General features: G+C 57.4%; 1 protein-coding gene across 3 annotated transcripts in view; it reads right to left on the minus strand.

Annotated features, from left to right (window-relative positions):
* The window catches only part of DPP6 (dipeptidyl peptidase like 6), a 569,872-nt gene that overhangs the window by 63,920 nt on the left and 480,765 nt on the right, over positions 1 to 25,187 (minus strand). For all 3 annotated transcript variants that reach the window (XM_036356191.1, XM_036356189.1, XM_036356190.1), the window contains exons 9-10: positions 12,479 to 12,633; positions 7,614 to 7,711 (exon numbers count right to left, since the gene is read on the minus strand). In XM_036356191.1, coding sequence (XP_036212084.1) covers positions 7,614 to 7,711; positions 12,479 to 12,633 — 253 coding nt within the window. The remainder of the gene's footprint in view (positions 1 to 7,613; positions 7,712 to 12,478; positions 12,634 to 25,187) is intronic.

Genomic DNA, 25,187 nt, shown 5'->3' on the forward strand with positions numbered 1-25,187 from the left:
TCCTGGGAATCGGAATCTCCCTGGCCATCCCCCGACACATGCAGTGGAAGCAGAGATAGGCCCAGCTCTGAGGGCAATAGAGAGCATTCATGCATCTGTGGTCCATACCCAGAGCACTCTCACATTTCAAAGTCACGTCAGGTAAAACACATACCTTCCCACAGTTGTGGTATTGATGGGAGGGCAGAAACCTGGATTAGAAACATGTTAGTCGATAGCGGATGCAGGGATGGAGGTGGGGACATTGGACAGTGCGACAGTTTTCCCATTCCACTGAAACCATTGCTACAGAGAGGGCCTTGTCCACCTGGGGCACGCTTCAGAATCGCCCAAGAAGCTTAAAAACAAAAACAAACTCACACCACACCCCTGATGACAGAAACCAAGAAGGAGATTTAATTGCAATTAAATCTTGCAATATAGCTTGTGCCACCTGAGAGTGTAAGCAGGAAGTGGAACATGCTATGTTTCATAGCTCTGGGGCAATGGCACGAGCAGTGGGTTAGGTATCAGGGTCTTGTGTTCATCCTGGTTCTATCTCTGATTAAGAACTCAGCTATAGGCAAGTCAGGTGGTGATGGTGCTCATGGATGTAGTGGCGGTGGTGGTGAAGGTAGTGGTTGAAGTGATGGTGGTGACAAAGGTGGTGGTTATGGTGATGGTGGTGGTGATGGTGCTAGTGATGGTAGTGGTGGTGGTGATGAAGGTGGTCATGATGATGGTGGTAATGGTGGTAATGGAGGTGGTGGTGATGGTGATGGTGGTGGTGTTGGTGGTGGTGATAATGGTGGTAGTGGTGGTGATGGTGGTAATGGTGGTGATGGTGGTGATAGTGTTGATGGTGATGGTGATGGTGGTGGTAGTGGTAATGGTGGTGGTGGTTGTGGTATTGATGGTCATTGTGGTGGTGGTGGTGATAGTGATGGTGGTGATAGCGATGGTAGTGGTGGTGGTGATGAAGGTGGTGGTGGTGATGGTGGTGGTAATGGTGGTGAGGGTGATGGTAATGGAGGTGGTGGTGATGGTGATGATGTTGGTTATGGTAGTGGTGGTGGTGATGAAGGTGGTCATGATAATGGTGGTAATGGTGCTAGTTATGGTAGTGGTGGTGATGAAGGTGGTCATGATAATGGTGGTAATGGTGCTAGTTATGGTAGTGGTGGTGATGAAGGTGGTCATGATGATGGTGGTAATGGTGGTAATGGAAGTGGTGATGGTAATGGTGGTTATGGTGGTAATGATGGTGATAGTGGTGATGGTGATGGTGGTGGTGGTGGTAATATGGTGGTGTTGTGGTATTGATGGTCACTGTGGTGGTGATGGTGGTGGTGGTGATGGTGATGGTGGTGGTGGTGATAAAGGTGGTGGTGATAGTGATGGTGGTGATGGTAGTGATGGTGGTGATGGTGGTGGTGGTGATGGTGGTGGTAATGGTGGTGATGATGATGGTAATGGAGGTGATAGTGGTGATAGTGGTAGAGGTAATGGTGGTGATGGTGATGGTGATGGTGGTGGTGGTGATAATGTGGGGGTAATGATAGTAGTGGTTGTGGTGGTGATGGTGTGGTGATGATGGTGGTGGTAGTGATGGTGGTGGTAATAGAGGTGATGGTGATGGTGGGGGTAATAGTGGTAATGGTTGTGGTGGTGATGGTGTGGTGATGGTGTGGTGATGATGGTGGTGGTGGTGATGGTGGTGGTAATAGAGGTGATGGTGATGATGGGGGTTATAGTGGTAATGGTTGTGGTGGTGATGGTGTGGTGATGGTGTGGTGATGATGGTGGTGGTGGTGAGGGTGGTGGTAATAGAGGTGATGGTGATGATGGGGGTTATAGTGGTAATGGTTGTGGTGGTGATGGTGTGGTGATGGTGGTGGTGGTGAAGGTAGTGGCGGTGGTATAATGTTGTGGCATGAGGCTCAGGTCATTAAGACTGAGGACCCTGATTTTCTGTGATGTTTCGTTGCCTGATGATCTCTGTCTAATCCCTAGCCCTTAGCAAAGCCTTGCACTGGAGTAGATGGGCGGCCAATCTCCATACGAGCCCAGATTTTGTACAGGAAGAAGGCTGCACTCCTCTCTGGGTCAGCATGGGGTTGCATGGGCGATGCATGTGGAGGAGACAGAGGAAGCCATGAGAATCTCAGCTGCTGGGAATTTGCAGAAATCCAGAGGTTACTGTGTGCAGTCAGAAGCAGCGAGCTGCCCACAGACATCAATGTGCTAGGGGTCCCCACAGTGCTGAGCGAGGAAAGAGGAAACAGATCTACATGCACATATAAATGTCTATCTCTACCTCTACCTCTACCCTCCCTCTCCCTCTCCCTCTCCTTCTCCCTCTATCTACTTCTACCTCTCCCTCTATCTACCTCTACCTCTATCTATCCCTATCCCTTTCCCTATCCCTATCCCTATCCCTATCCCTATCCCTATCCCTATCCCTATCCCTATCTCCCTATCTCTATCTTCTCTTTCTGTCTCTATCTCTGTCTCTATGCATCACAATGCCATCTATGTAACGTAAGCGCACGCGCGTGCGCGCGCGCGCGCACACACACACACACACACACACACACACACACACACCACAGTGCATGTTTTACAAACATTAACAGGGACAAAGGGTACTCAGATGCATTTTAAGCAGGTGCCAATGGAAGTGGGGGAGGGGGGAGAATGGATAGAGAATAAGTTTGAAAAAGAAAACCCACCACAAATAAAACAAGAGAGGCCGTCATCCAGCAGGGACGGTGTGCTATGAGCTGAGCAGATCCTAAATCCTGGTCCGGAAGATTGAAATGAATAAGGTGAGTAAGATCACATAAAAACGAGCGGCCTTTGGGCCTTTCATGGGCTGTGGGAGGTGGTGGCAGGGGAGTGTGGCCTGGGCCCAGTGCTGGCGTCCTTCTGGGGCTGTGCTGTAGGCCATCAGGAAACTGCGTGGGGCGGCAGCCGTGGTCACCCGAGTCGGTGTTTGGAGGAGAGAGCATACCATCAGCACAGGCAGCTTGGCTCCTGACCGGACGACCTGCCGCGTGTCTCACAGCTTCACCCCACTCCCAGCTCAGGGGCTCTGAGAGGTTGGAACCCAGCAAAGCGACTGTGCTGGTTTCATTGGTGCGGCCGCTTCCCACGTGACGCTGTAGAAACTGAAGGACAGGGCCGCCGTGCGGAGTGACAGCTCCACCGGGACACACCGTCCTCTGGGTGTCCAGCACTCTCTCAGTGTGGACAGGCATCGCCGCCTGCCTGTGGTCCTGGGTCACCACTGTCATCTTTACCGTAAACATTTCCCAGGTGACCTCAGCGTTGCTCCTGGGATCATGTGTGGACAGGCCTCTTCCACCTGTGGCCCCGGCAGCATCTTTACGGCCGCTGACCCTGCGCTGTCCTGGCTCTGAGCTGCGATGACCGGCGGAGAGGCCAGGGTGGTGCCTGGCGGTGGCGCACATAGCAGAGTTTCCGGCGGGCCACACCGGTGGGCTGGTATTTTTTAATGTGATGTATTTCTTTGTCGCCGTCTGCCCTGCCTAGGTCTTCGAGGACACTGGCTAGGTCTCCTTCCTACTTATAACTCTGCACAAAGTAGGCATCTGATTTTTAATTTTTCTACGGCAGTGCTGAGGGAAACCAGAATAGGTCACCCAAAATAGGCTTTGGACATGATGGCTATTCTGAGCTGAAGGCCATGAAAGCAGCCCCTCCCCTTTTCTGTCAGAGGCCGGGGGGTGGGGGTGGGGTTGCAGGGAAAGTCTCATTTTCCTGGGGACAGAGCTGAGCTCAGAGGCAAGCCCCGGGAACCACAGATGAGCCCCGGGAACCACAGACGAGCCCCGGGAACCACAGACGAGCCCCGGGAACCACAGACGAGCCCCGGGAACCACAGACGAGCCCCGGAACCCAGAGACGAGCCCCGGAACCCACAGATGAGCCCCGGGAACCACAAATGATCCTCAGGAACCCACAGACGAGCCCCAGGAACCACAGACGAGCCCCGGGAACCACAGACGAGCCCTGGGAACCATAGACTGTCCCCGGGAACCACAAACGGTCCCCAGGAACTACAGACGAGCCCCGGGAACCACAGATGAGCCCCGAGAACCACAGATGGTCCCCGGGAACCACAGATGAGCCCCAGGAACCACAGACGAGCCCCAGGAACCACAGACGGTCCCCGGGAACCACAGACGAGCTCCGGGAACCACAGACGGTCCCCGGGAACCACAGACGGTCCCTGGGAACCACAGACGAGCCCCAGGAACCACAGACCAACCCAGGAACCGCAGATGGTCCCCAGGAACTACAGACGAGCCCCGGGAACCACAGACGAGCCCCTGGAACTGCAGACAAGCCTTCCTCAGAGTCCCTCCCACAGTCTGTGTCCTGGAAACGGAAGCTGCGTCCTCTGTGTGCCAATGCGCTACAAATGACCTTTCCCACTGCAGGTGCTTTGAGTTACTTTTCATTGAGATTTTTTATCATGTGGCGTGGGCTACACATGTTAATAAACCACCTGATTTTGTCTTGTTAGCGCCCAGCTGAGAGCCTGGGGTGGGTAGAGGACAGTTTTGCGTCCCCTCCAGCGTCCTTCTGAGATGAAAGGTGCCGGCAGCGGGAGAATCTCACTCTTTGAGAATCCCCTCGGCACCACGGCTGAGTGAAGCTGCTCCCTGCACAGAGGTTTGCTGAGCGCATGCTCCGCCCGGTCCTGCTGGGGCTGCAGTCACACCAAGGGCCTGCTGCCTGGCCTCTCCCTGCCGGGCGGTGGGCAATGGGACGCAGAGATGGAGTGTGCAGACACTTCGCCAGGAAACTAAGGCAGGGAGTGGGCCGGGGCTTCGGCTTGCCCTGTGGTCATGTGGGCGGAGCTGGTCAGGCAGCGGGAGCCCTGGGCCAAGTCCCTACAGAAGGGGAGCCCAGCCTAGTCATTGCAGGGCCAGTGGGACAGGCCTGGGCAGCCACAGCAGGCAGCCGGGCCTGAGGGCACCGCGGCATGTCTGGCCTTCACCCTGAGGGACAGGAAACCCAGTGGGGCTCTAGCAGAGGGAGAATGCGATCTGTGCCACTTTAGAGGTGATTCTGGGTGTTCTGTTTGGGTGCCATGTAGCGATGGTTAGGAAATGGACCCTAAACCCGTGGGAGGCACACAGGATCCCGGGTGCTCCTCCGGGGCTGGCGTGGCTTCCCGTGGCATGGGCGGTGTCTGTGGAGCGGGCCTTCCCTGGAGCTCACAGTGAGGGCCCCGTTGAACCCATAATCCAGCAGACGTCCCCTCACACTTCTGTGTCCCACGGTCCCTGCACACCCAGCTTCTCCAGCCCTGCGGCCTGGTTCTAACACCTCACGGGTTCCCTTTGTAACCGCATGCTCACTGCCTGCCCGAGAGTCACAGCCTGACCAGTGGGAGTGGCCATGGTGGGTGGGTGGGCGGGGGCGGGGGGGGCGGGTATGAACCAGAGGTTCCGAGGATGAGGCCGGGCTGAGTCCCCCAGGGGAGAGCGCCAGGGACAGGTGGACTTTACAGCCAGGACACGGGCGGCGCCCGCGAGCCAGCCCTGTGCCGAGTGCATTCTCTCATTCCGTTGCCACAACCACCCTGAGATTAAACACGTCTCTTATTAATATTCATCTCACTGTGCAGCGGAGGAAACTGAGGCAGGACCCAGGCCAGACCAGCATGGGAACTCAGGCAGCTGTCACTGTCAACCAGCCGACCTCGACTGGGGGGGCACCGGGCAGTGACCGAGACGTCTGTGATTGTCACACTGAGGGAGGTGCTCTGACCCCAGTGAGCAGAGGCCAGGACTGCTGACCACGACAGCGCCAGGGCGTCCCCACAGCAGAGGCTCCGGCCCCAGACGCCGGTGGCAGACACTGCCCTCAACAAGTGCTGCCACCTCCAGACTAATCACCACCCCCCCCCCGCTTTCTCCTGCCCCCCCTCCTGCAATTGCTCACTCAGTCCCCAGGCTCAGGTGCCCTCTGTGCCTCCCCACCCACCGCACCCTCAGTCTCATGGGTGGCGGATAATAACTGCTCAGGAAACAGATGCCCGAGGCGCACGGTGTCTGATCTGTCTGTGCACCTGGGACAGTGTGAGGGAGTGTGACAGGGAGGGGCTGTGACAGGGTGGCCGCCGCAGACGGTATGACAGCCTCGCACTGTGCACTGCGGGAGAAAGGGCATCACCAATAGCGCGGGAAAGGAGAGCGAGCGGCCCTGAGGGCGGCCAGAGCTCGGGCTCGGAGGGAGCTCGTGCTTCCTGCCCCCGGAGCGGACCAGCCTGCGGCAGCAGCACCACCAAACCAAGTGAGGTTTCCAGTGCGCTCCAGCCCATGGCTCCCTGTTCCAGGGGACGCCGTATTAATTCAGTGAGTCTGCTGGGCGGGGCCCAGGAGGTGGGCAGGGAGGAGCTGCGGGAAAGCGGGCATCTGTGGGCATCAGGAGAAGGTGGAGCAATGAGCAGCGCTCCTTCTCCCCCAGCCAAGCAGTGCCAGCCGCGCGGGTCTCAGTCCGGGACCAGCGATGGGTGCACGCGCAGGGCCCACTCCCCGGGGAGAGGCTGTAAGAGTCAGGCCTGGGGACTGGAGGCAAGAGGGGGATCAGTCCCGGGCGGGACACGCGCAGGGAGCCCTTCGCCTGAGGCGCTTACACACTTTACAGTCCCTAAAGGAGGAAGGTTGGACTCCCCACCCCGCCCATGGTGTCCTACAGGACCTCCTCTGTGGACGGGGCAGAGGGTGACCGTGGGCGTCACCGCCAGAAATGCCCCACTCAGACCAGCAGAACCACAGGCTCACTCCTCCAGCCCTGAGCCGGGAGCTGCCAGGAGCTGCCCACAGCGTGGGGACTCTGCAGGGGCAGAGCTCTGGTGACATCTGGGCTGGCGTTAGCCGAGTCTGAGGAGGAATCGCCCTTGGCTCCCAGGCCATTTATAGACTTGCAGGGTTCTGAGTGAGGGGACCTGTGCCAATCGAACGCCCACCCCTTCCCCAGTCCCCGCCCATATTCTCAGCAGAGTTTAATGACACATAAGTGGGCCCCAGAAGTTTCCACGCCTCCAGGCTCCCTGAACTTTGGGACAAAATGAAACTGATATTCAGGCCACTTCGCTTTGATAGATGCTACTCAGTTGTTTTGATTAAAAACAAATCCACCTGCACTAGATGTTAATAATAACAGGATCATCTGTGTCAAAACGTCCTCCCAATGGCACGCTGTTCCCTCACCCTCTGGGGGAGTTGGCTCATGAAACAGCGGGTACAGGGCTGCTCCAGAATGACACTCCAAGAATGGGGCGTCAGGGACAAAAAGTGCCATTACGTGGGCTGTTTGGAAAGGTGGAGTCAGTGCGCCCCCTGCTGGACACCTGTGGTCGACACCATGGCCCTCTGGGAGGAGTGCAGCCAGGTACCCGGGTGAGGGTGAGAGATGTAGGACTGCAGGCTGGTGTCCCCGCCAGGACACCCAGATAAAACATGGGAAACAGGTAATTACCTTTTTCTCGGACATTTACGTTAGCAGTAAAACGCCGGGGCCCGGAGAGACCATGCACATTCAGCAACCATTCACCTCGTCATTGCTGTTTTCTAACGTAACTGAGAGGAGCAAACCTCATCCGTGGGTCGTCCGGTGGCGTCATCTCCAGGTCGTGGGTGGGCCCGTTTAAGCCGATGACGTGCAGGGAGATGCTGGGGTTCTCACACCCGGCCTGGGGGGACAAGAGGATGGGAGGTGAGGCCACCGCGGCCTGGCCGGAGCCGGCCTGGGGAGTCTTCCCAGGGCACAGGCCCCGGGGCCTGCAGCTCAGAGCTAAGGAGCAAAGCTTGCTGGGGGCAGGCTGCTCCTGTGTGAGCCGACCACTTCTCCTCGCGGCTGGAAGCCTGCCCTCTCCTCACTGAGCCCAGCCCTCCCTGCCACCTGTCATCACCAGGCCAGCACCACTCTGTTGGCTGAGCCCCTGGGAGTTGGAAACAAATAGATAAGGAAAAGGAGAGAAAATTCTGGAAGTGGAGACGATGGTGATGACGGCGTGGCCCAGCGGGGGGAAAACGAAGTCCTTTGAAAGGAACAGAACCTCCTCCCTCTGAACCCTCACTCCCTCTGTCCTGGGACCAGTGGCACCAGCAGGAAGGGGAAGGGACTATGTGGTGTTGCACCATCTGCAGGGCTGTGGGTGGGACTGAGGGAGAAGCTCAGGTGGAGGAGGAAACTCGCCCCCCGAAAGGGCAGAGTCCGGTGGGTGGACCAGCTCATGGCTCTGATTTGGCAGAAGCATCATGGGGCAAAGAGCACCTGAGTTCTGTGGCTAGCATATGGTAACTTTCCATTAAAATATGAAATCTCAAACCCTCAGTGATCTGGGGTTTTATCAATCTGACTTCTGAGCACCTGTCCCAGAGCTCACTGTAAGGTCAAGGCCCTCACTGTAAGGTCAAGGCCCTCACTGTAAGGTCAAGGCCCTCCCTGTAAGGTCAAGGCCCTCACTGTAAGGCCAATGCCCTCACTGTAAGACCAAGGTCCTCACTGTAAGGTCAAGGTCCTCCCTGTAAGACCTAGGCCCTCACTGTAAGGCCAATGCCCTCACTGTAAGGTCAAGGCCCTCACTGTAAGGCCAATGCCCTCCCTGTAAGGTCAAGGCCCTCACTGTAAGACCAAGGTTCTCACTGTAAGGTCAAGGCCGTCACTGTAAGACCAAGGTTCTCACTGTAAGGTCAAGGCCCTCACTGTAAGGCCAATGCCCTCACTGTAAGACCAAGGTCCTCACTGTAAGGTCAAGGTCCTCCCTGTAAGACCAAGGTCCTCACTGTAAGGCCAAGGCCCTCACTGTAAGGTCAAGGCCCTCCCTGTAAGGTCAAGGTCCTCACTGTAAGACCAAGGTCCTCACTGTAATATCAAGGCCCTCCCTGTAAGGTCAAGGCCCTCACTGTAAGACCAAGGTTCTCACTGTAAGGTCAAGGCCGTCACTGTAAGACCAAGGTTCTCACTGTAAGGTCAAGGCCGTCACTGTAAGGCCAATGCCCTCACTGTAAGACCAAGGTCCTCACTGTAAGACCAAGGTCCTCACTGTAAGGTCAAGGTCCTCCCTGTAAGACCTAGGTCCTCACTGTAAGGCCAAGGTCCTCACTGTAAGGTCAAGGTCCTCCCTGTAAGACCAAGGTCCTCACTGTAAGACCAAGGTCCTCACTGTAAGGTCAAGGTCCTCACTGTAAGACCAAGGTCCTCACTGTAAGGTCAAGGTCCTCACTGTAAGGTCAAGGTCCTCACTGTAAGACCAAGGTCCTCACTGTAAGGTCAAGGTCCTCACTGTAAGGCCAAGGTCCTCACTGTAAGGTCAAGGTCCTCACTGTAAGACCAAGGTCCTCACTGTAAGGTCAAGGTCCTCACTGTAAGGTCAAGGTCCTCACTGTAAGACCAAGGTCCTCACTGTAAGGTCAAGGTCCTCACTGTAAGACCAAGGTCCTCACCCCTAGATTAGGGCTTCATCTGGTAAACCACTCCAGCTGTGGGTGGATAGTTGAAGGTCAGACAGCCAGGCTGTAGAGTGTGTGTGTGTGTGTGTGTGTGTGTGTGTGTGTGTGTGTGTGTGTTGAGAGGCTCGGCATCATCCAGCACACTTACTTAGCTGTATCTGGCTGTCACCCTGGCCTTTCCACGGGTTTGGTGGATGACAAGCCAGAGCTGGAGTAAAGGAATTCTGTCAAAAGGCACATCCCTGTCACGTGCTGACACCCAGGTACCCTTGGGACAGGAACATGGAAGAGACAAAGCTCTGGCCTGGGACCCAAGCGCCTCTACCTGGGACCTCGCTATACAGTGGCCCCATTTTGGAAGAGCCTCAGGAATGGGTCTGTGTACAAGCTGCTATGGACGGAGTGTCTGTGTTCTTCCCGAATGGAAATGAAAGGCCCCGGCCCCCATGGGAGGGGGTCTGCAGGTGGGGCATTTGGGAGGTACCTGGAGTTAGATGAGGTCATGAGGTGGGGCCCCATGATGGGGTTTGTGTCCTTAGAAGGAGAGGAAGACACCAGAGTGCTCTTTCTGCCACATGAGGACACAGGAGGGGGTGGCTGGCTGGAAACTGGAAGAGTTTCTCAGCAGAACCGACTGCATTGGCAGCTGTCTTAGACCCCCAGCCTGTAGCCCATGAGGAACCATGCCTGTTGAATGTCGTGTTTGTTACTTCTGCTGAGCTGACTGACGTGCACCACCTATCCTCCCTCCTGCTGCAAACTCCCCACTGCATGTTGGGGGTGTCTTGTTTACAGACATGTGGCTGCAGCTCTCGAGCCCTCTGATGGCGTGGGAAGCTGGGGCTTAGTACTAGCTGGCCCAGGTGGGAAGTGAGCGCTGTCACCAGGTGGGTGCAGGGGCTTGGGGCAGTCTAGTGCAGCCAGCCCATTGTGGACCCAGGGGCTGGCAGACAGGTCCCTCTCACCTCCCAGAACCAGATCCTAAAAAGGGAAGGAGGGGGGAGTGTCAGCAGTGGGCAGTGTTAGGGTTTGTTACCTGGAATGAAGCTTAGACACAAGGTTAACGGCAGTTCAATTATTTAAAACTAGAGGCCCAGTGCACAAAAATTTGTGCACTAAGCAGGGGAGGGGGGGTCCCTCAGCCTGGCCTGTGCCCTCTCGCAGTCTGGGACCCCCCAGGAGATAATGACCTGCTGGCTTAGGCCTGCTCCCGGGTGGCAAAGGGCAGGCCCAGTCCCTAGGTGCAGCCCCTGGTCAGGCTCAGAGCAGGGCCGATTGGGGAGTTGGGGCGCTGCCCCCTGTCATGCACAGAGCAGGGCAGATCGGGAGGTTGCGATGCCACCTCCAGTCACGCTCAGGGTAGGGCCGATTGGGGGGTTGGGGCACCGCCCCCTGTCACACACAAGGCAGGGTCGATAGGGAGGTTGCGGCGCCACCCCCTGTCACGCACAGAGCAGGGCCGATCAGGGGGTTGGGGCACTGACCCCTGTCATGCACAGAGCAGGGCCCATCAGGGGGTTGGGGAGCTCCCCCCTGTCACTCACAGAGTAGGACCAATAGGGGAGATGGGGCACTGCCCCCTGTCACACACAGAGCAGGGTGGATCAGGGGGTTGGGGCACTGCCCTCTATCACCCACAGAGCAGGGCCGATCAGGGGGTTGGGGCACCACCACTGTCACACTCAGGGCAGGGCCAATGGGGAGGTTATGGCTCTACCCCGTCACACACAGAGCAGGGCCCATGGGGGGCGGTTAGGGTGCCGCACCCTATCACACACAGAGCAGGGCCGATCAGGAGGTTGAGGCGCCACACCTTCACACACAGAGCCGCAGGTTGATCAGGGGGTTGGGGAGCTCCACCCTATCAGGCACAGAGGAGGGCTGATCAGGGGGTCGGGGCGCCTTCCCCTGTCACGAACAGAGCAGGGCAGATAGGGAGGTTGTGGCCCCATCCGCTGTCACACACAGAGCCGCAGGGCGATCAGGGGGTTTGGTTGCTGCCCCCTGTCACACTGATCCTGGTGCCAGGAGGCCTCGCTGCTCCGCTGATTCCGGTGCTGGGAGGCATATTACCCTTTTACTATATAGGATAGAGGCCTGATGCACGGGTGGGGGCCGGCTGGTTTGCCCTGAAGGGTGTCCTGGATCAGGGTGGGGGTCCCCACTGGGGTGCCTGGCCAGCCTGGATGAGGGGATGATGGCTGTTTGCAGGTGGTCACACCCCCTTCAGGGTGGGGGTCCCCACTGGGGTGCCTCGCCAGCCTGGGTGAGGGGCTGAGGGCCGTTTTCAGGCTGGTGGGTGACTGAAGCTCCCAACCACTCCTTTTTTTCTTTCTTTTTTTTATTCTGGGCCAGCTTTAGCTCTGAGGCTTGGCTCCAGCTCTGAGGCCTTGGCTGCTGAAAGCAGGTATCTGGTTTGTTTGGGTTCTATAATTGTAACACTGTTGCGGTCCTGCTCACTCCAGCTCTGAGATCCCAGCTGGCTGAAAGCAGGGATCTGCGTTTGTTCTATAATTGAAACAATGTTGCGGTCCTGCTGGCTGAAGCCCGGCTCACTGAAAGCAGGTTTCTGGGGTTTTGTTTAGCTTCTATATTTGTAACAATGTTTCTTAAACTGCAAGCTCAGAGGCCGGCAAGACAGGTGGGGAACCTTAGCTTCCTCTGTCACTGAAGCAAGCAAGCCTCCTGTTCACTTCAAGCTGCCTGGCTGCCGGCCGCCATCTTGGTTGGCAGTTAATTTGCATATCCTGCTGATTAGCCAAGGGAAGGGTAGCGGAGGTATGGCTAATTACCATGTTTCTCTATTATTAGATAGGATAAGGTAAATTTGCCAACAAATTGAACTCAACTGACGGGGAGAGAATGCCATGTAAGGGGAAGTAATTCATCCTGCCTCTGTTGACTGTATTGCTCCTAACGGGTCTGAAGGTCCCAGCCCCACTTTGGGGATGGCTGGCTGGGGGGCTGAGGGGCAGGGCAGTGTGTTCCCGTGGCATCTCACCTACCTTGGGGTAGTGGTAGAGCTTCCCCGTGGGGTACATGGCACCCGTATAGGCCGGGAGCTCCATGACGGGCACGCGGGAGTCATTGATGGTGGCGTAGGCGAGCCTCGTACCATCTGGAGACCACCAGTGGGCGATGTGGGTCTTTAAAATCTCCTCTAAGGGAAAACAGAGAGATGCGAACAGTCAGCATGTGGAGCAGGGTCCATGGTGAGCAGGTACGGCCATGAGCTGCCAGATGTGAGGCCCCGGACACTGCGCTTCTACGGCCTCTGAGAGGCCTCCCTGGGTCCTGCATTTACCTTCCATCCAACAGGGCTCAGAAGTACCCGGTGATGACGCCACGCTCACACCACTAACTTGGCCAATCAGGGCCCAGCTGAGCCAAAGCTGATCCCCTGACACGGGACACAGGTTTGAGCACCGTGAACCTAACAAGTGCTTTTTGAATTGGATTACTATTGTGCTGAGGAAGGTTGATCTGAACAGAACCAGAGGAAATCAGTTCATGCTGAAGCAGGGCACAGCCAGGCCGACTCAAGGGAATGAGCCAGCTGTGTTGGAGGCTGAGCCCAGGAAACCCAGCCCAGCTTCCAGGGGATGCTAGGGGTTCATGTCCACTGCGTGCACACTGTGTGGATATCATGTGTATACTGTGTGGAGATCCTGTGTACACTGTATGTATATCATGTGTATCCTGTGTGTATACTGTGTGTGTACTGTGCATATCCTGAGTGTATACCGTGTGCATCCTGTATGTATCCTGTATGTATACTCTGTGTATATTGTGTATATCCTGTGTGTATAGTGAATGTATCCTCTATGTACACTGTGTATATCCTGTGTATACCATGTGTATCTTGTGTGTATACTGTATGTATACTCTGTATACTGTGCATATCCTGTGTATATCGTGTGTATACCATGTGTATACTGTATGTATACTTTGTGTATACTGCGTGCATACTGTGCATATCCTGTGTGCATAGTGTGTGTGTCCTGTGTGTATACTGTGTCCTGTGTGTATGTATACACTGTATATATTGTGTGCATCCTGTGTATCCTGTATGTACAGTCTGTGCATATTGTGTATGTTCTGTGTGTACACCGTGTTTATACTGTGTATACCCTTATTCGCCCATACACACTCACTCTCTTGTGGACAGCCGTGCTAGTGTGCCCCTCGCCTTTGAAGGAAGGACACAACTTCATCTGTGTGGCAGACAATAAGATGGTCCCATTTTCACCAGAACTGAAACAGACACTGTGAGTCTGAGATTTCCACCAGAAACACCCGTATCCCACCCTCTCCCAGCATCTTGGCTACTAGAGTGTTAACCATGGATGAGTTTTGTAGGACTTATATCTATTCCAGGAAAAAGTTCTACTGCGTGTATTTAAGCTGAGAACAGACATGTCCCAAGCAGCAGGTCAGAGCCTGGGGCCGGGGCTCCTCTGGCACCACCAGCCTTGGTCTCGGGACCCTTTCTTGTCACAGTCTGTGCACCGTGGAGCTAGCTCCCTCCAGGGTCCTGTCTGAGATAATGGTCAGTATCATCCCACAAGCACATCACAGGAGGCCCATTCTGTGGCAGGACAGTCAGAAGGCAGGGAAATTCCTTAACAAGTGAATAAAGAAACGGAGGCAAAATAATTGAACAAGGTCAAACCGTTTGAGCAGTTCACAGCCGGCTAGTGAATCCCAGTTTCTGTCTTCCCCCAGCAAGCACACTTGGGAGCGAATGGTTTACACACTCCAGACTGTTCGGGGGCAGACCTGCCCGGTCCAGTCCCCCTTCAATGACGTTCTCCAAAACCAAAACCACCAGAGAGGAGCCCCGGCCTCTCGCTATGCACATCCTGACGCATCAGCTCCCTGAGGACTCGCCTGGAAAGCTAACGGACACCCTGCTGAGACCCTCCCTGAGACGTTCCTCAGGAGCCCACCAGTCAAAGGAAGACAAAAGCCCCAAGACAAAGGGCCTGGTGCCTCTCACTGAGCACACCACACCCTGTCACGCTGAAGCTTTTCTCCTAAAGAGACTGGCACCCAGGGGAGCAGCGGGCAGTGGCAGTTTGTCCCAGGCTCAGCCCTGAACCTGCCGCCCAGGCCCCCTTGCTCTCTGACTTTCTCCTGTTGCTTCTTCTACCCTAAGCTCTTCCTGGTTTCCTGTCCCCAGCTTTCATAAACACAAATCCCCTGGACTCGCCTTGTCAGATCTTTCCTGCATGAAGTCAAGAACCCACACACTGCAGGCAGCTGGGGCCGGGACCCGTCAGCAGCAATTGCAGGGTTTGACATTGGGCGTTTATTGTGGTGAACCAGCTCTATGCGCCTGTGGTGACAGAATGGCAACTGAGGGGCCTGAGCTCATGCTGAGAGAGCAAGGCGGGTGCAGGGACCATGGCTGCGAACCACAGCCTGGGACAGAGCCGCAGCGGGGAGGGCTGGGGGCAGGAAGCCAGGCGGAGGCCTGGCGCTCGAACCACAGCCTGGGACAGAGCCGCAGCGGGGAGGGCTGGGGGCAGGAAGCCAGGCGAAGGCCTGGCGCTCGGTGGGCTGTGACCTCACGGGGACCAGACAGTCTCAGGGGGCTGAGGCTCCGGGCCATGTTGGGGAGGCCCTGCTGCTGTTCTCTCTCCGGGGCCAGGGGCAGACTCCTGGGCCTGGGGACGCTGACCGATGGTGCGGTTTGTCCTCCGTCACAGCCACTGTGAGAACGTCTCTCGTTGCAGAGGCTTCTCAGTGGGGCCCCTGATGTGCTGTGGGACCGGTAGCCGCAAATCCAGGAGTTAGACCCCTCATTCCATCACCGTCAGAATACTTCCTCCCTGCGCTGTGCGAGGCCTCCGGGCCTGCCGGCAGCCTGCGGGAGGGCCTGACCCAACGCGGCACGGGCTTGCAGCCGGCCAAGGTGACTCTGTCCCTGCTCAGTAGAGTCCTGTCCACTGCGGGAACCTCAGTGTGCCGACTTCCCCCCACCCCCCAGGCGTGGGCACAGCTGCTCCGTGAAAATGGATTTCCAGCCACTTCCGCTGCCTCCCCGAGCGCCTGACGGGTCCCCCTCTGTCCCCCGAGGGGCCACCTCCAATGAGTAACCTCCAGGCTCCTCTGAGTCGGGCTTCTCATAAAACCGAGGGTCTGCTGAGGTCAAAGAAGAAGAGGACGCAGGCGGCTCCTCTGGGCCTGTGATGTCCAGCGCCTCCAGGACCCCCAGGCCTGTCTGGGAGGAGGCGATGGAGTGACGCTGCACAGACCCCCTGGTCCGGGGACCGGGTGGTGGGAAGAGGCTCCAGCAGGACAGGTGCCGTCTGCCATGCCCTCGGAGGTTCTGCTCAATCACTGCTGTGCTGCCGGGCTGCGGGGAGGGAGCCGTCAGGAGCCAGAAATCACGGGAGCAGAGTCAAGGGCAGGGTCAAGGGCAGAGGGAGGAGGGAGCGGAGTCCGCGAAGCCAGTGTGGGGGTCTGGCTGTGGCTCTCCCGCTCACTGCCTCCTGGCCTCCGGCCAGCCCAGGCCCAGGGAGGCCCCAGCTGACAGAACAGAGCCCACCGGCCCCGCAGGGACCACGCACTGTGCGGCACCTTCCTGTCAGACAGGCCCTGAGCCCTCGGTCAGAGGAGAGCAGGCGGGGAGGGCTCGCTCGCTTCTCATTCCCACCGTCCGTGTGTGTCCCGTGTCTAGACGTGCCCTCAGACCTAAAGGGAGCTAACAGGCCGACGACATCTTGACATTTTTGCACTAATTACAAACGTGCGTGTTCTGCAAGCCTGTGCTCCGGGACGCCCGCTTAGCGAGGCAGAGGGCGCAGTGCGCGAACGGCTCAGTGAGCTGCGCGATAACCTGCCTCTCCGAGCAAGTCCCAGGCGGGGAAGCTGGGCCATATGTCTCCCGCCACCTGCTCATCCTGTCCAGGGACCATGTCAGTCACACAAGAGAGACACAGCTGGGACATTCACTGGGTGACCGCCTCTCCCTTGAACTATGATCCACGTACTTAGGCGCACAGTCGGGTCTGGGCACATTTCCTCATTCCTGTCCCGGGCCTTGAAGAAGCCGGGTCCACAGCCGGGTCACTCACTCCTGCCAAGCAATGGCAGGGCTTGTCCGGGCGGCGTAAAATCCTGTGGGATAAGGCAGCCCAGCCGAGAGGAGGGACCGCATTCCCCGCACTGCCTGGAAGGTTCCCAGGGAAGCCGTGGGGACGGTGCTTTGGGTAGCAGTGCTCCAGCCCCCTCCACGCAGAGCCGGCAGGATTGGTTGGGGTCAGGGGAGGGCACGCCCCTCTTCTGCCAATGCCCTGCGGGTGGCTTTGGGGTGCATCTGGTTAAGGGCGAGTCAGGAGGCCGCAGGAGGCTGGGGTCGAAGTTGCTTGACGTCTCCCTGAGGGCCATGCCCAGGGGTTCCCGGAACATGGGCCATGCATGGACCGAAGTCTGCTGCAGAGAAACCCCAGCGGGTCAGGGACGCACAGACATGACTGGGAGGGAATCGGGAGGCTGTGGAGGCGTGGGGAGCTGGGCCCCCCGTGGTGGTGAGCCTCATTTCTCTGGAGAGGACAGGCGAGTGGGGAGCCACAGGCCGAATCCTCTCAGGTCGACCCCACCACATGGTCACACTGCTCTGCTGGGTCCGGCTCAGGGCAGGGAGGGGCGGAGACACAGTGGCAGCATCTCTGGTCCCTGAATGGCCAGAGGTCAAGGACGCACGCACGACACTGGGCTGACAAGACGCAGAATCCTTCCTGCCTTCTCGTCTGCTGTTCTACACTGAGTCACCTCCCCTGTCGTCAGTGGCTCAGCGCTGGGCCTGCTCCTGGAGGCCTATCAGAAACGCAGTGCCGGGAGCCGCTCGGGGACTGCACAGCTGCCGGCTGCCTCCGGAAGCAGAAGACAAGGTGCTTCTGGGGTCCTTGTTGCTGCCCAGGCGGCCGTCGCCCACAGCGGGAGGCCCCAGGAGGACTTCGGCGTCTACCCCAGGTCTCATGGGTGGGCCAGATACACTTTGCTCTTTCTCCCCGGGCCCTGGTGAAAGTCGGCCTGTGGCTGCAATGCCTCGCTTGGTGCATGAGTCAACTCCCCGGGCGGACTAAGTTGGGAAGGTCCGAAGGGACTCAGCTGCCCAGGTAGACAAACAACATCAGACGCGCCTTCCACTGCTGAACCCATAAGAACCTTTGATATCATTTCCGGTTATCATGGTCTCTTCTTCTGGGGAGTCATTTACACTTTAGTATAAGTGACTTGGCAGAGCTCGACACTTGCAGAGTGTGGTAGACTGCACTTTCCTAAGTTGGCCCTGGTAGTGTTTCTGTCTCCCATGCTCTCCCAGGAATTGACACTAAGGGACACAGTCCTCACCACTAGCAGATGAGGCCCCTGTCCTCTGCCTTCCATTGGGGCAGTCTCCAAAGCAGCCTGAGCCACCAGAACGCGGTGTGACTCCCCCCTGGCTCTTTCTTGTTGGGGACACTCCCCCTTAAGAACCCCCATTTGTGAGGAAGTCCAGGCCACATGGAGAGGCACCTGTAGGTGCTCCGCCGACATGGCTCCGGTCTCAACTGATAGCAGCATCCGCCCTGGGACACCTGAGCAGCCAGCCTTCAGACGGCTCTGCCCCTGCCCGTGTGCCTGGTTTCTAGGCGTCACTGCTTTAATGGACTCGTCTCATTAAGCATAGAACGCTGCTGGGGACGGGGGTGGGGGGGGGTGGGGGGGGGGAGGGGAGGGGAGGCTGAGGCAGCACGCAGGCTCCTATTCCTCTGTGAGCCTCTCTCTTTGGGCTTCCCCATCCTTCCCCTACATTTTCACGGTGGGGTCTTAAGGAAGCTTCCAGAACTTATGATGATGCAGATGACCCTCCTGCTCTCCTGCTCCATGCCCAGGCAGAGATGTTCTCATGTTTCTCACTCATTTGTCGCTGGTTCACGCACCCGCTCGGTGGATAAGGGGACATTAGTAAAGCAGGTGGGAACTCGCTGGCTGGCTGGGCACCGAGGAGCGGCGCTGAGCTCACAGTGAGTCCGGGAGGAGACAGTGCCCGCTGGCACAGAACCGAAGGCGTGGGCACAGCAGAGCCGTGTGTCCCAATTCTCCTTTAGGTTTGAGGTGGGGTCTGACCTCAACCTCGCTGGGGTTCAGACCCCAGTGAGGAAGGCTGGCGATGCCAACAGTCTTGCATACTAAAGCCTAGGGGCAGCGGGAGGAGGGGTCGGGGAAACAGATGCTGATGCCCAGGAAGCAGTCCTGGCTGCCGGGGTTGCTCTCGCCTCTTGTCGCCTCCTGTGAGCAGCCGCCCTCCTACTGAATCAGGACACGCTGCTCCTGAGTGTGCAGCTAAGAGCAGAACGCCCCTTCCCGCCCTCACCCGCGTGGGGAGAAGCCACAGTTAATGAGCAGGTGGTCCACAGGTGGTGACTAGGGACGGTCACTGCTTGCAAAGGGAAGGTGAGCAGGGAGCTGGGTACCTGCTCCTGCAACAAGGGCCCAGTCTGAGGGACTCACATGGCGAGGGTGCCGAGCCAGCAGGGACAGAAGCTGATGGGACAGAGTCCAGTGGGACAGAGAATGATGGGACAGAGGAGGGAGGAGACAGAGGCTGATGGAACAGAGGCTGATGGGACAGAGGCTGATGGGACAGAAGAGGGAGGGGACAGAGGCTGATGAGACAGAGGAGAGAGGGGACAGAGGAGGGAGGGGACAGAGGAGAGAGGGAATACAGAAGGGAGGGGGAAAGGCTGCTGGGACAAAGGCTGATGGGACAGAGGAGGGAGGACAGAGAGAAGGGAGGGGCAGAGGCTGATGGGACTGAGGCTGATGGGACAGAAACCAGTGGGACAGAGGCCGATGGGACAGAGGCCGATGGGACAGAGGCTGATGGGACAGAGTCTGATGGGACAGAGGAGGGAGGGGACAGAGGCTGAAGGGACAGAGGAGGGAGGGGACAAAGACTGATGGAACAGAGGCTGATGAGAAGGAGGCTGATGGAACAGAGGCTGATGGAACAGAGCTAGTGGGACAGAGGCTGATGGAAAAGAAGAGGGAGGGGAAAGTGGTTGATGGGACAGAGGAGGGAGGGGACAGAGGCTGATGGGACAGAGGCTGATGGACAGAGCAGGGAGGGGACAGAGTCTGATGGGACAGAGGAGGGAGGGGACAGAGGCTTATGGGACAAAGGAGGGACGGGACAGAGGTAGATCGGACAGAGGAGGGAGGAGACAGGCTGAATGGAGAAAGGCTGATGGGACAGAGGAGGAAGGGGACAGAGGCTGATAGGACTGAGGCTGATGGGACAGAGGTGAGAGGGGACAGAGGCTGATGGGACATAGGAGGGAGGGGACAGAGACTGATGGGACAGAGGAGGGAGGAGACAGAGGCTGATGGGACAGTGGAGGGAGGGGACAGAGGCTGATGGGACAGAGGAGGAAGGAGGAGACAGAGGCTGATGGGACAGAGGAGGGAGGTGACAGAGGCTGATGGGACAGAGGAGGAGAGAGGGGACAGAGGCTGATGGGACAGAGGAGGAGGTAGGGGATAGAGGCTGATAGGATAGAGGAGGGAGGGGACAGAGGCTGATGGGACAGAGGAGGGAGTGGACAGAGGCTGATGGGACAGAGGAGGGAGGGGAAAGAGGCTAATGGACAGAGGGGGGAGGAGACAGAGGCTAATGGGTGAGAGGGGGGAGGAGACAGAGGCTGATGGGACAGAGGAGGGAGGGGACAGAGGCTAATGGGACAGAGGAGGAGGGAAGGGACAGAGGCTGATGTGACAGAGGAGGGAGGGGACTGAGGCTGATGGGACAGAGGAGGAGGTAGGGGATAGAGGCTGATGAGACAGAGGGAGTGGACAAAGGATGATGGGACAGAAGAAGGGAGGGTAAAGAGGCTGATGGGACAGAGGCTGATGGGACTGAGGAGGGACGGGACAATGGCTGAAGGGACTGAGGAGGGAGGGGACAGAGGCTGATGGGACAGAGAGGGAAGGGACAGAGGCTGATGGGAAAGAGGAAGGGAGGTGATAGAGCAACTGTAGGCAAACTATGGCCTGCGGGCTGTATCCAACCTCTTTGAAATGAATAAAACTATTGAAAAAAAAAGACTTTCACCTTTTATGTAATGATGTTTACTTTGAATTTATATTAGTGAACACTAACACTCCATCCATGCTTTTGTGCGGTCCTCTGTTCCAGTTTAAGACCCCATTGTGGCCCTCTAGTCAAAAAGTTTGCCCACCCCTGGGATAGAGGCTGATGGGACAGAGGAGGGAGGAGACAGAGGCTGAATGGACAGAGGCTGATGGGATAGAGGAGGGAGGGGACAGAGGCTAATGGGACAGAGGAGGGAGGAGACAGAGGCTGAAGGGACAGAGGAGGGAGGAGACAGAGGCTGATGGGACAGAGGAGGAAGGGGACAGAGGCTGATGGGACAGAGGAGGAGGGAGGGGACAGAGGCTGATGGGACATAGGATGAGGGAGGGAGAAAGGATGAAGAGACAGAGGAGGGAGGAGAAAGAGGCTGATGGGACATAGGAGGGAGGGGACAGTGGCTGATGGGACAGAAGAGGGAGGGGACAGAGGGTGATGGGACAGAGGAGGGATGGGCCAGATGCTGATGGGACTAAAGTGGGAGGGGACAGAGGCTGATGGGACAGAGGAGGAGGAAAGGGACAGAGGCTGATGGGACAGAGGAGGGAGGAGACAGAGGCTGATGGGACAGAGGAGGTAGGGGACAGAGGCTGATGGGACAGAGGAGGTAGGGGACAGAGGCTGATAGGACAGAGCAGGGTGGGTACGGAGGCTAATGGGAAAGAGGAGGGAGGGGACAGAGGATGATGGGACAGAGGAGGGAGGGGACAGAGGATGATGGGACAGAGGAGGGAGGGGACAGAGGCTGATGGGACAGAGGAGGGAGGGGACAGAGGCTCATGGGACAAAGGAGGGAGGGGACAGGGATAGATGGGACAGAGGAAGGAGGATACAGGCTGAATGGAGAAAGGCTGATGGGACAGAGGAGGGAGGGGACAGAGGCTGATGGGACTGAGGCTGATGGCACAGAGGAGAGAGGGGACAGAGGCTGATGGGATAGAGGAGGGAGAGGACAGAGCTGAATGGACAGAGGCTGATGGGACAGAGGAGGATGGGACAGAGGCTGATAGCACAGAGGAGGGAGGGGACAGAGGAATATGGGACAGAGGAGGGAGGTGGCAGAGAAGGGGCGGACAGAAGCTGATGACACAGAGGAGGAAGGGGACGGAGCCTGATGAAACAGAGGAGGAGGGATCGGAAAGAGGCTGATGGGACAGAGGAGGAGGGATGGGAAAGAGGCTGATGGGACATAGGATGAGGGAGGGAGAGAGGATGAAGAGACAGAGGAGGGAGGAGACAGAAGCTGATTGAACAGAGGAGGGTAGGGACAGAGGCTGATGGGACAGAGGAGGGAGGGGACAGAGGCTGATGGGACAGAGGAGGGAGGGGAAAGAGGCTGATGGGAGAGAGGAGAGAGGAGAAAGAGGCTGATGGGACATAGGAGGGAGGGGACAGAGGCTGATGGGACAGAGGAGGGAGGGGGCAGAGCAGATGGGACAGAGGAAGGAGGAGACAGGCTGAATGGAGAAAGGCTGATAGGACAGAGGAGGAGGGGAGAGAGGCTAACAGGACAGAGGAGGAGGGGAGAGAGGCTAACAGGACAGAGGAGGGAAGTGACAGAGGCTGATGGGATAGAGGAGGGAGATTACAGAGGCTGATGGGACAGAGGAGGAGGGAGGGACAGAGGCTGATGGGACATAGAAGGGAGGGGACAGATGCTGATGGGACAGAGGAGGGAGTGGTCAGAGGATGAGGGGACAGAGAAGGGAGTGGACAGAGGCTGATGGGACAGAGGATGGAGGCAACAGAGGCTGATGGACAGAGTTGGGAGGAGACACAGGATGATGGGACAGAGGTGGGAGGAGACAGAGGCTAACGGGACAGAGGAGGGAGGGGACAGAGGCTGATGGGACAGAGGGGGGAGGGGACAGAGGCTGATGGAACAGAGGAGGGAGGGGACAGAGGCTGATGGGACAGAGGAGGAGGTAGAGGACAGAAGCTGATGGGACAGAGGAGGGAGTTGACAGAGGATGATGGGACAGAGGAAGGGAGTGTACAGAGGCTGATGGGACAGAGGCTGATGGGACTGAGGAGGGAAGGGACAGAGGCTGATGGGACAGAGGAGGAGGAAGGGGATAGAGTAGCCGTGGGCAGACTTCGGCCTGTGGGCTGAATTTGGCCCATTTGAAATGAATAAAAGTATTGAAAAAAAAGACCGTACCCTTTTAGTAATGATGTTTACTTTGAATTTATATTAGTTCACACAAACACTCCATCCATGCTTTTGTTCAGGCACTCTGGTTTACTTTAAGAACCCATTGTGGCCCTCAAGTCAAAAAGTTTGGCCACCAGTGGGATAGAGGCTGATGGGACAGAGGAGGGAGTGGATAGAGGCTGAGGGGACAGAGGTGAGAGGGTCAGAGGCTGATGGGACTGAGGCTGATGGGATAGAGGAGGGAGGAGACAGAGGCTGATGCGACAGAGGAGGGAGGGGACAGAGGCTGAGGGGACAGAGGTTAGAGGGTCAGAGGCTGATGGGACTGAGGCTGATGGGACAGAGGAGGGAGGGGACAGAGGCTGATGGGACAGTGGAGGGAGGGGACAGAGGCTGATGGGACAGATGAGGGAGGGGACAGAGGCTGATGGGATAGAGGAGAGAGGAGAAAGAGGCTGATTGGACAGAGGAGGGAGGGGACAGAGGCAGATGGGACAAAGGAAGGAGATGACAGAGCTGATGGGACTGAGGCTGATGGCACAGAGGAGAGAGGGGACAGAGGCTGACGGGACATAGGAGGGAGAGGACAGACTCTGATGGCACAGAGGAGGGAAGAGACAGAGGCTAATTGGACAGAGGAGGAGGTAGAGGACAGAAGCTGATGGGACAGAGGAGGAGGGAGGGACAGAGGCTGATGGGGTAGTGGAGGGAGGGGACAGAGGCTGATGGAACAGAGGAGGGAGGGTACAGAGGAGGGATGGGACAAAGGAGGGAGGGGACAGAGCTGATGGGACTGAGGCTGATGGCACAGAGGAGAGAGGGGACAGAGGCTGACGGGACAGAGGAGGGAGGAGACAGAGGCTCACAGGACAGTGGAGGGAGCGTACAGAAACTGATGGGACAGAGGAGGAGGGAGGGACAGAGGCTGATGGGGTAGTGGAGGGATGGTACAGAGTCTGATGGGACAGAGGAGGGAGGAGACAGAGGCTGATGGGACAGTGGAGGGAGGGGACAGAGGCTGATGGGACAGAGGAGGAAGGAGGGGACAGAGGCTGATGGGACAGAGGAGGGAGGTGACAGAGGCTGATGGGACAGAGGAGGGAGGAGACAGAGGCTGATGGGATAGAGGAGGGAGGAGACAGAGGCTGATGGGACAGTGGAGGGAGAAAACAGAACCTGATGGGACAGAGGAGGAAGGAGGAGACTGAGGCTGATGAGACAGAGGAGGGAGGGGACACAGGCTGATGGGACAAAGGAGGGAGGGTACAGAGTCTGATGGGACTGAGGCTAATGGCACAAGGAGATAGGGGACAGGCTGACGGGACATAGGAGGGAGAGGACAGAGTCTGATGGGACAGAGGAGGGAGGAGATAGAGGCTGAGGGGACAGTGGAGGTAGGAGGGGACATAGGCTCATGGGACAGAGGAGGAGGGAGGGACAGAGGCTGATGGGGTAGTGGAGGGAGGGGACAGAGGCTGATGGACAGAGGTGGAAGGAGGAGACAGAGGCTAATGGGTGAGAGGGGGGAGGAAGTAGAGGCTGACAGAACAGAGGAGGGAGGGGACAGAGGCTGATGGGACAGAGGAGGAAGGAGGAGACAGAGGCTGATGGGACAAAGGAGGGATCGGACCAAGGCTGATGGGACAGAGGAGGAGTTAGGGGATAGAGGCTGATGGGACAGTGGAGGGAGTGGACAGAGGATGATGGGACAGAAGAAGGGAGGGTAAAGAGGCTGATGGGAAAGAGGCTGATGGGACAGAGGTGAGATGGGACAGAGGCTGATGGGACTGAGGAGGGAGTGGACAGGGGTTGATGGGACAGAGGAAGGGAGTGTACAGAGTCTGATGGGACAGAGGCTGATGGCACAGAGGAGGGAAGGGACAGAGGCTGATGGGACAGAGGAGGAGGTTGGGGATAGAGCAGCCATGGGCAAACTATGGCCTGCGGGCCGGATCCATCCCGTTTGAAATGAATAAAACTATTGAAAAAAAAGACTGTACCCTTTTATGTAATGATGTTTACTTTGAATTTATATTAGTTCACACAAACACTCCATCCACGCTTTTGTTCCGTCCCTCAGGTCCAGTTTAAGAACCCATTGTGGCACTGAGGTCAAAAAGTATGCCCACCCCTGGGATAGAGGCTGATGGGACAGAGGAGGGAGGAGACAGAGGCTGATGGGACAAAGGAGGGAGGAGATAGAGGCAGAGGGGACAGAGGAGGTAGGAGGGGACAGAGGCTGATGGGACAGAGGAGGAGGGAGGGGACAGAGGCTGATGGGACAGAAGAAGGAGGTGACAGAGGCTGTTGGGAGAGAGGAGGAGGAAGGGGACAGAGGCTGATAGGACAGAGGAGGGAGGGGACAGAGGCGGATGGGACAGAGGAGGGAGGGGACAGAGGCTGATGGGAGAGAGGA

This window comes from Myotis myotis, unplaced genomic scaffold (assembly GCF_014108235.1).
Source record: "Myotis myotis isolate mMyoMyo1 unplaced genomic scaffold, mMyoMyo1.p scaffold_m19_p_25, whole genome shotgun sequence".
Classification (NCBI taxonomy): Eukaryota; Metazoa; Chordata; class Mammalia; order Chiroptera; family Vespertilionidae; genus Myotis; species Myotis myotis.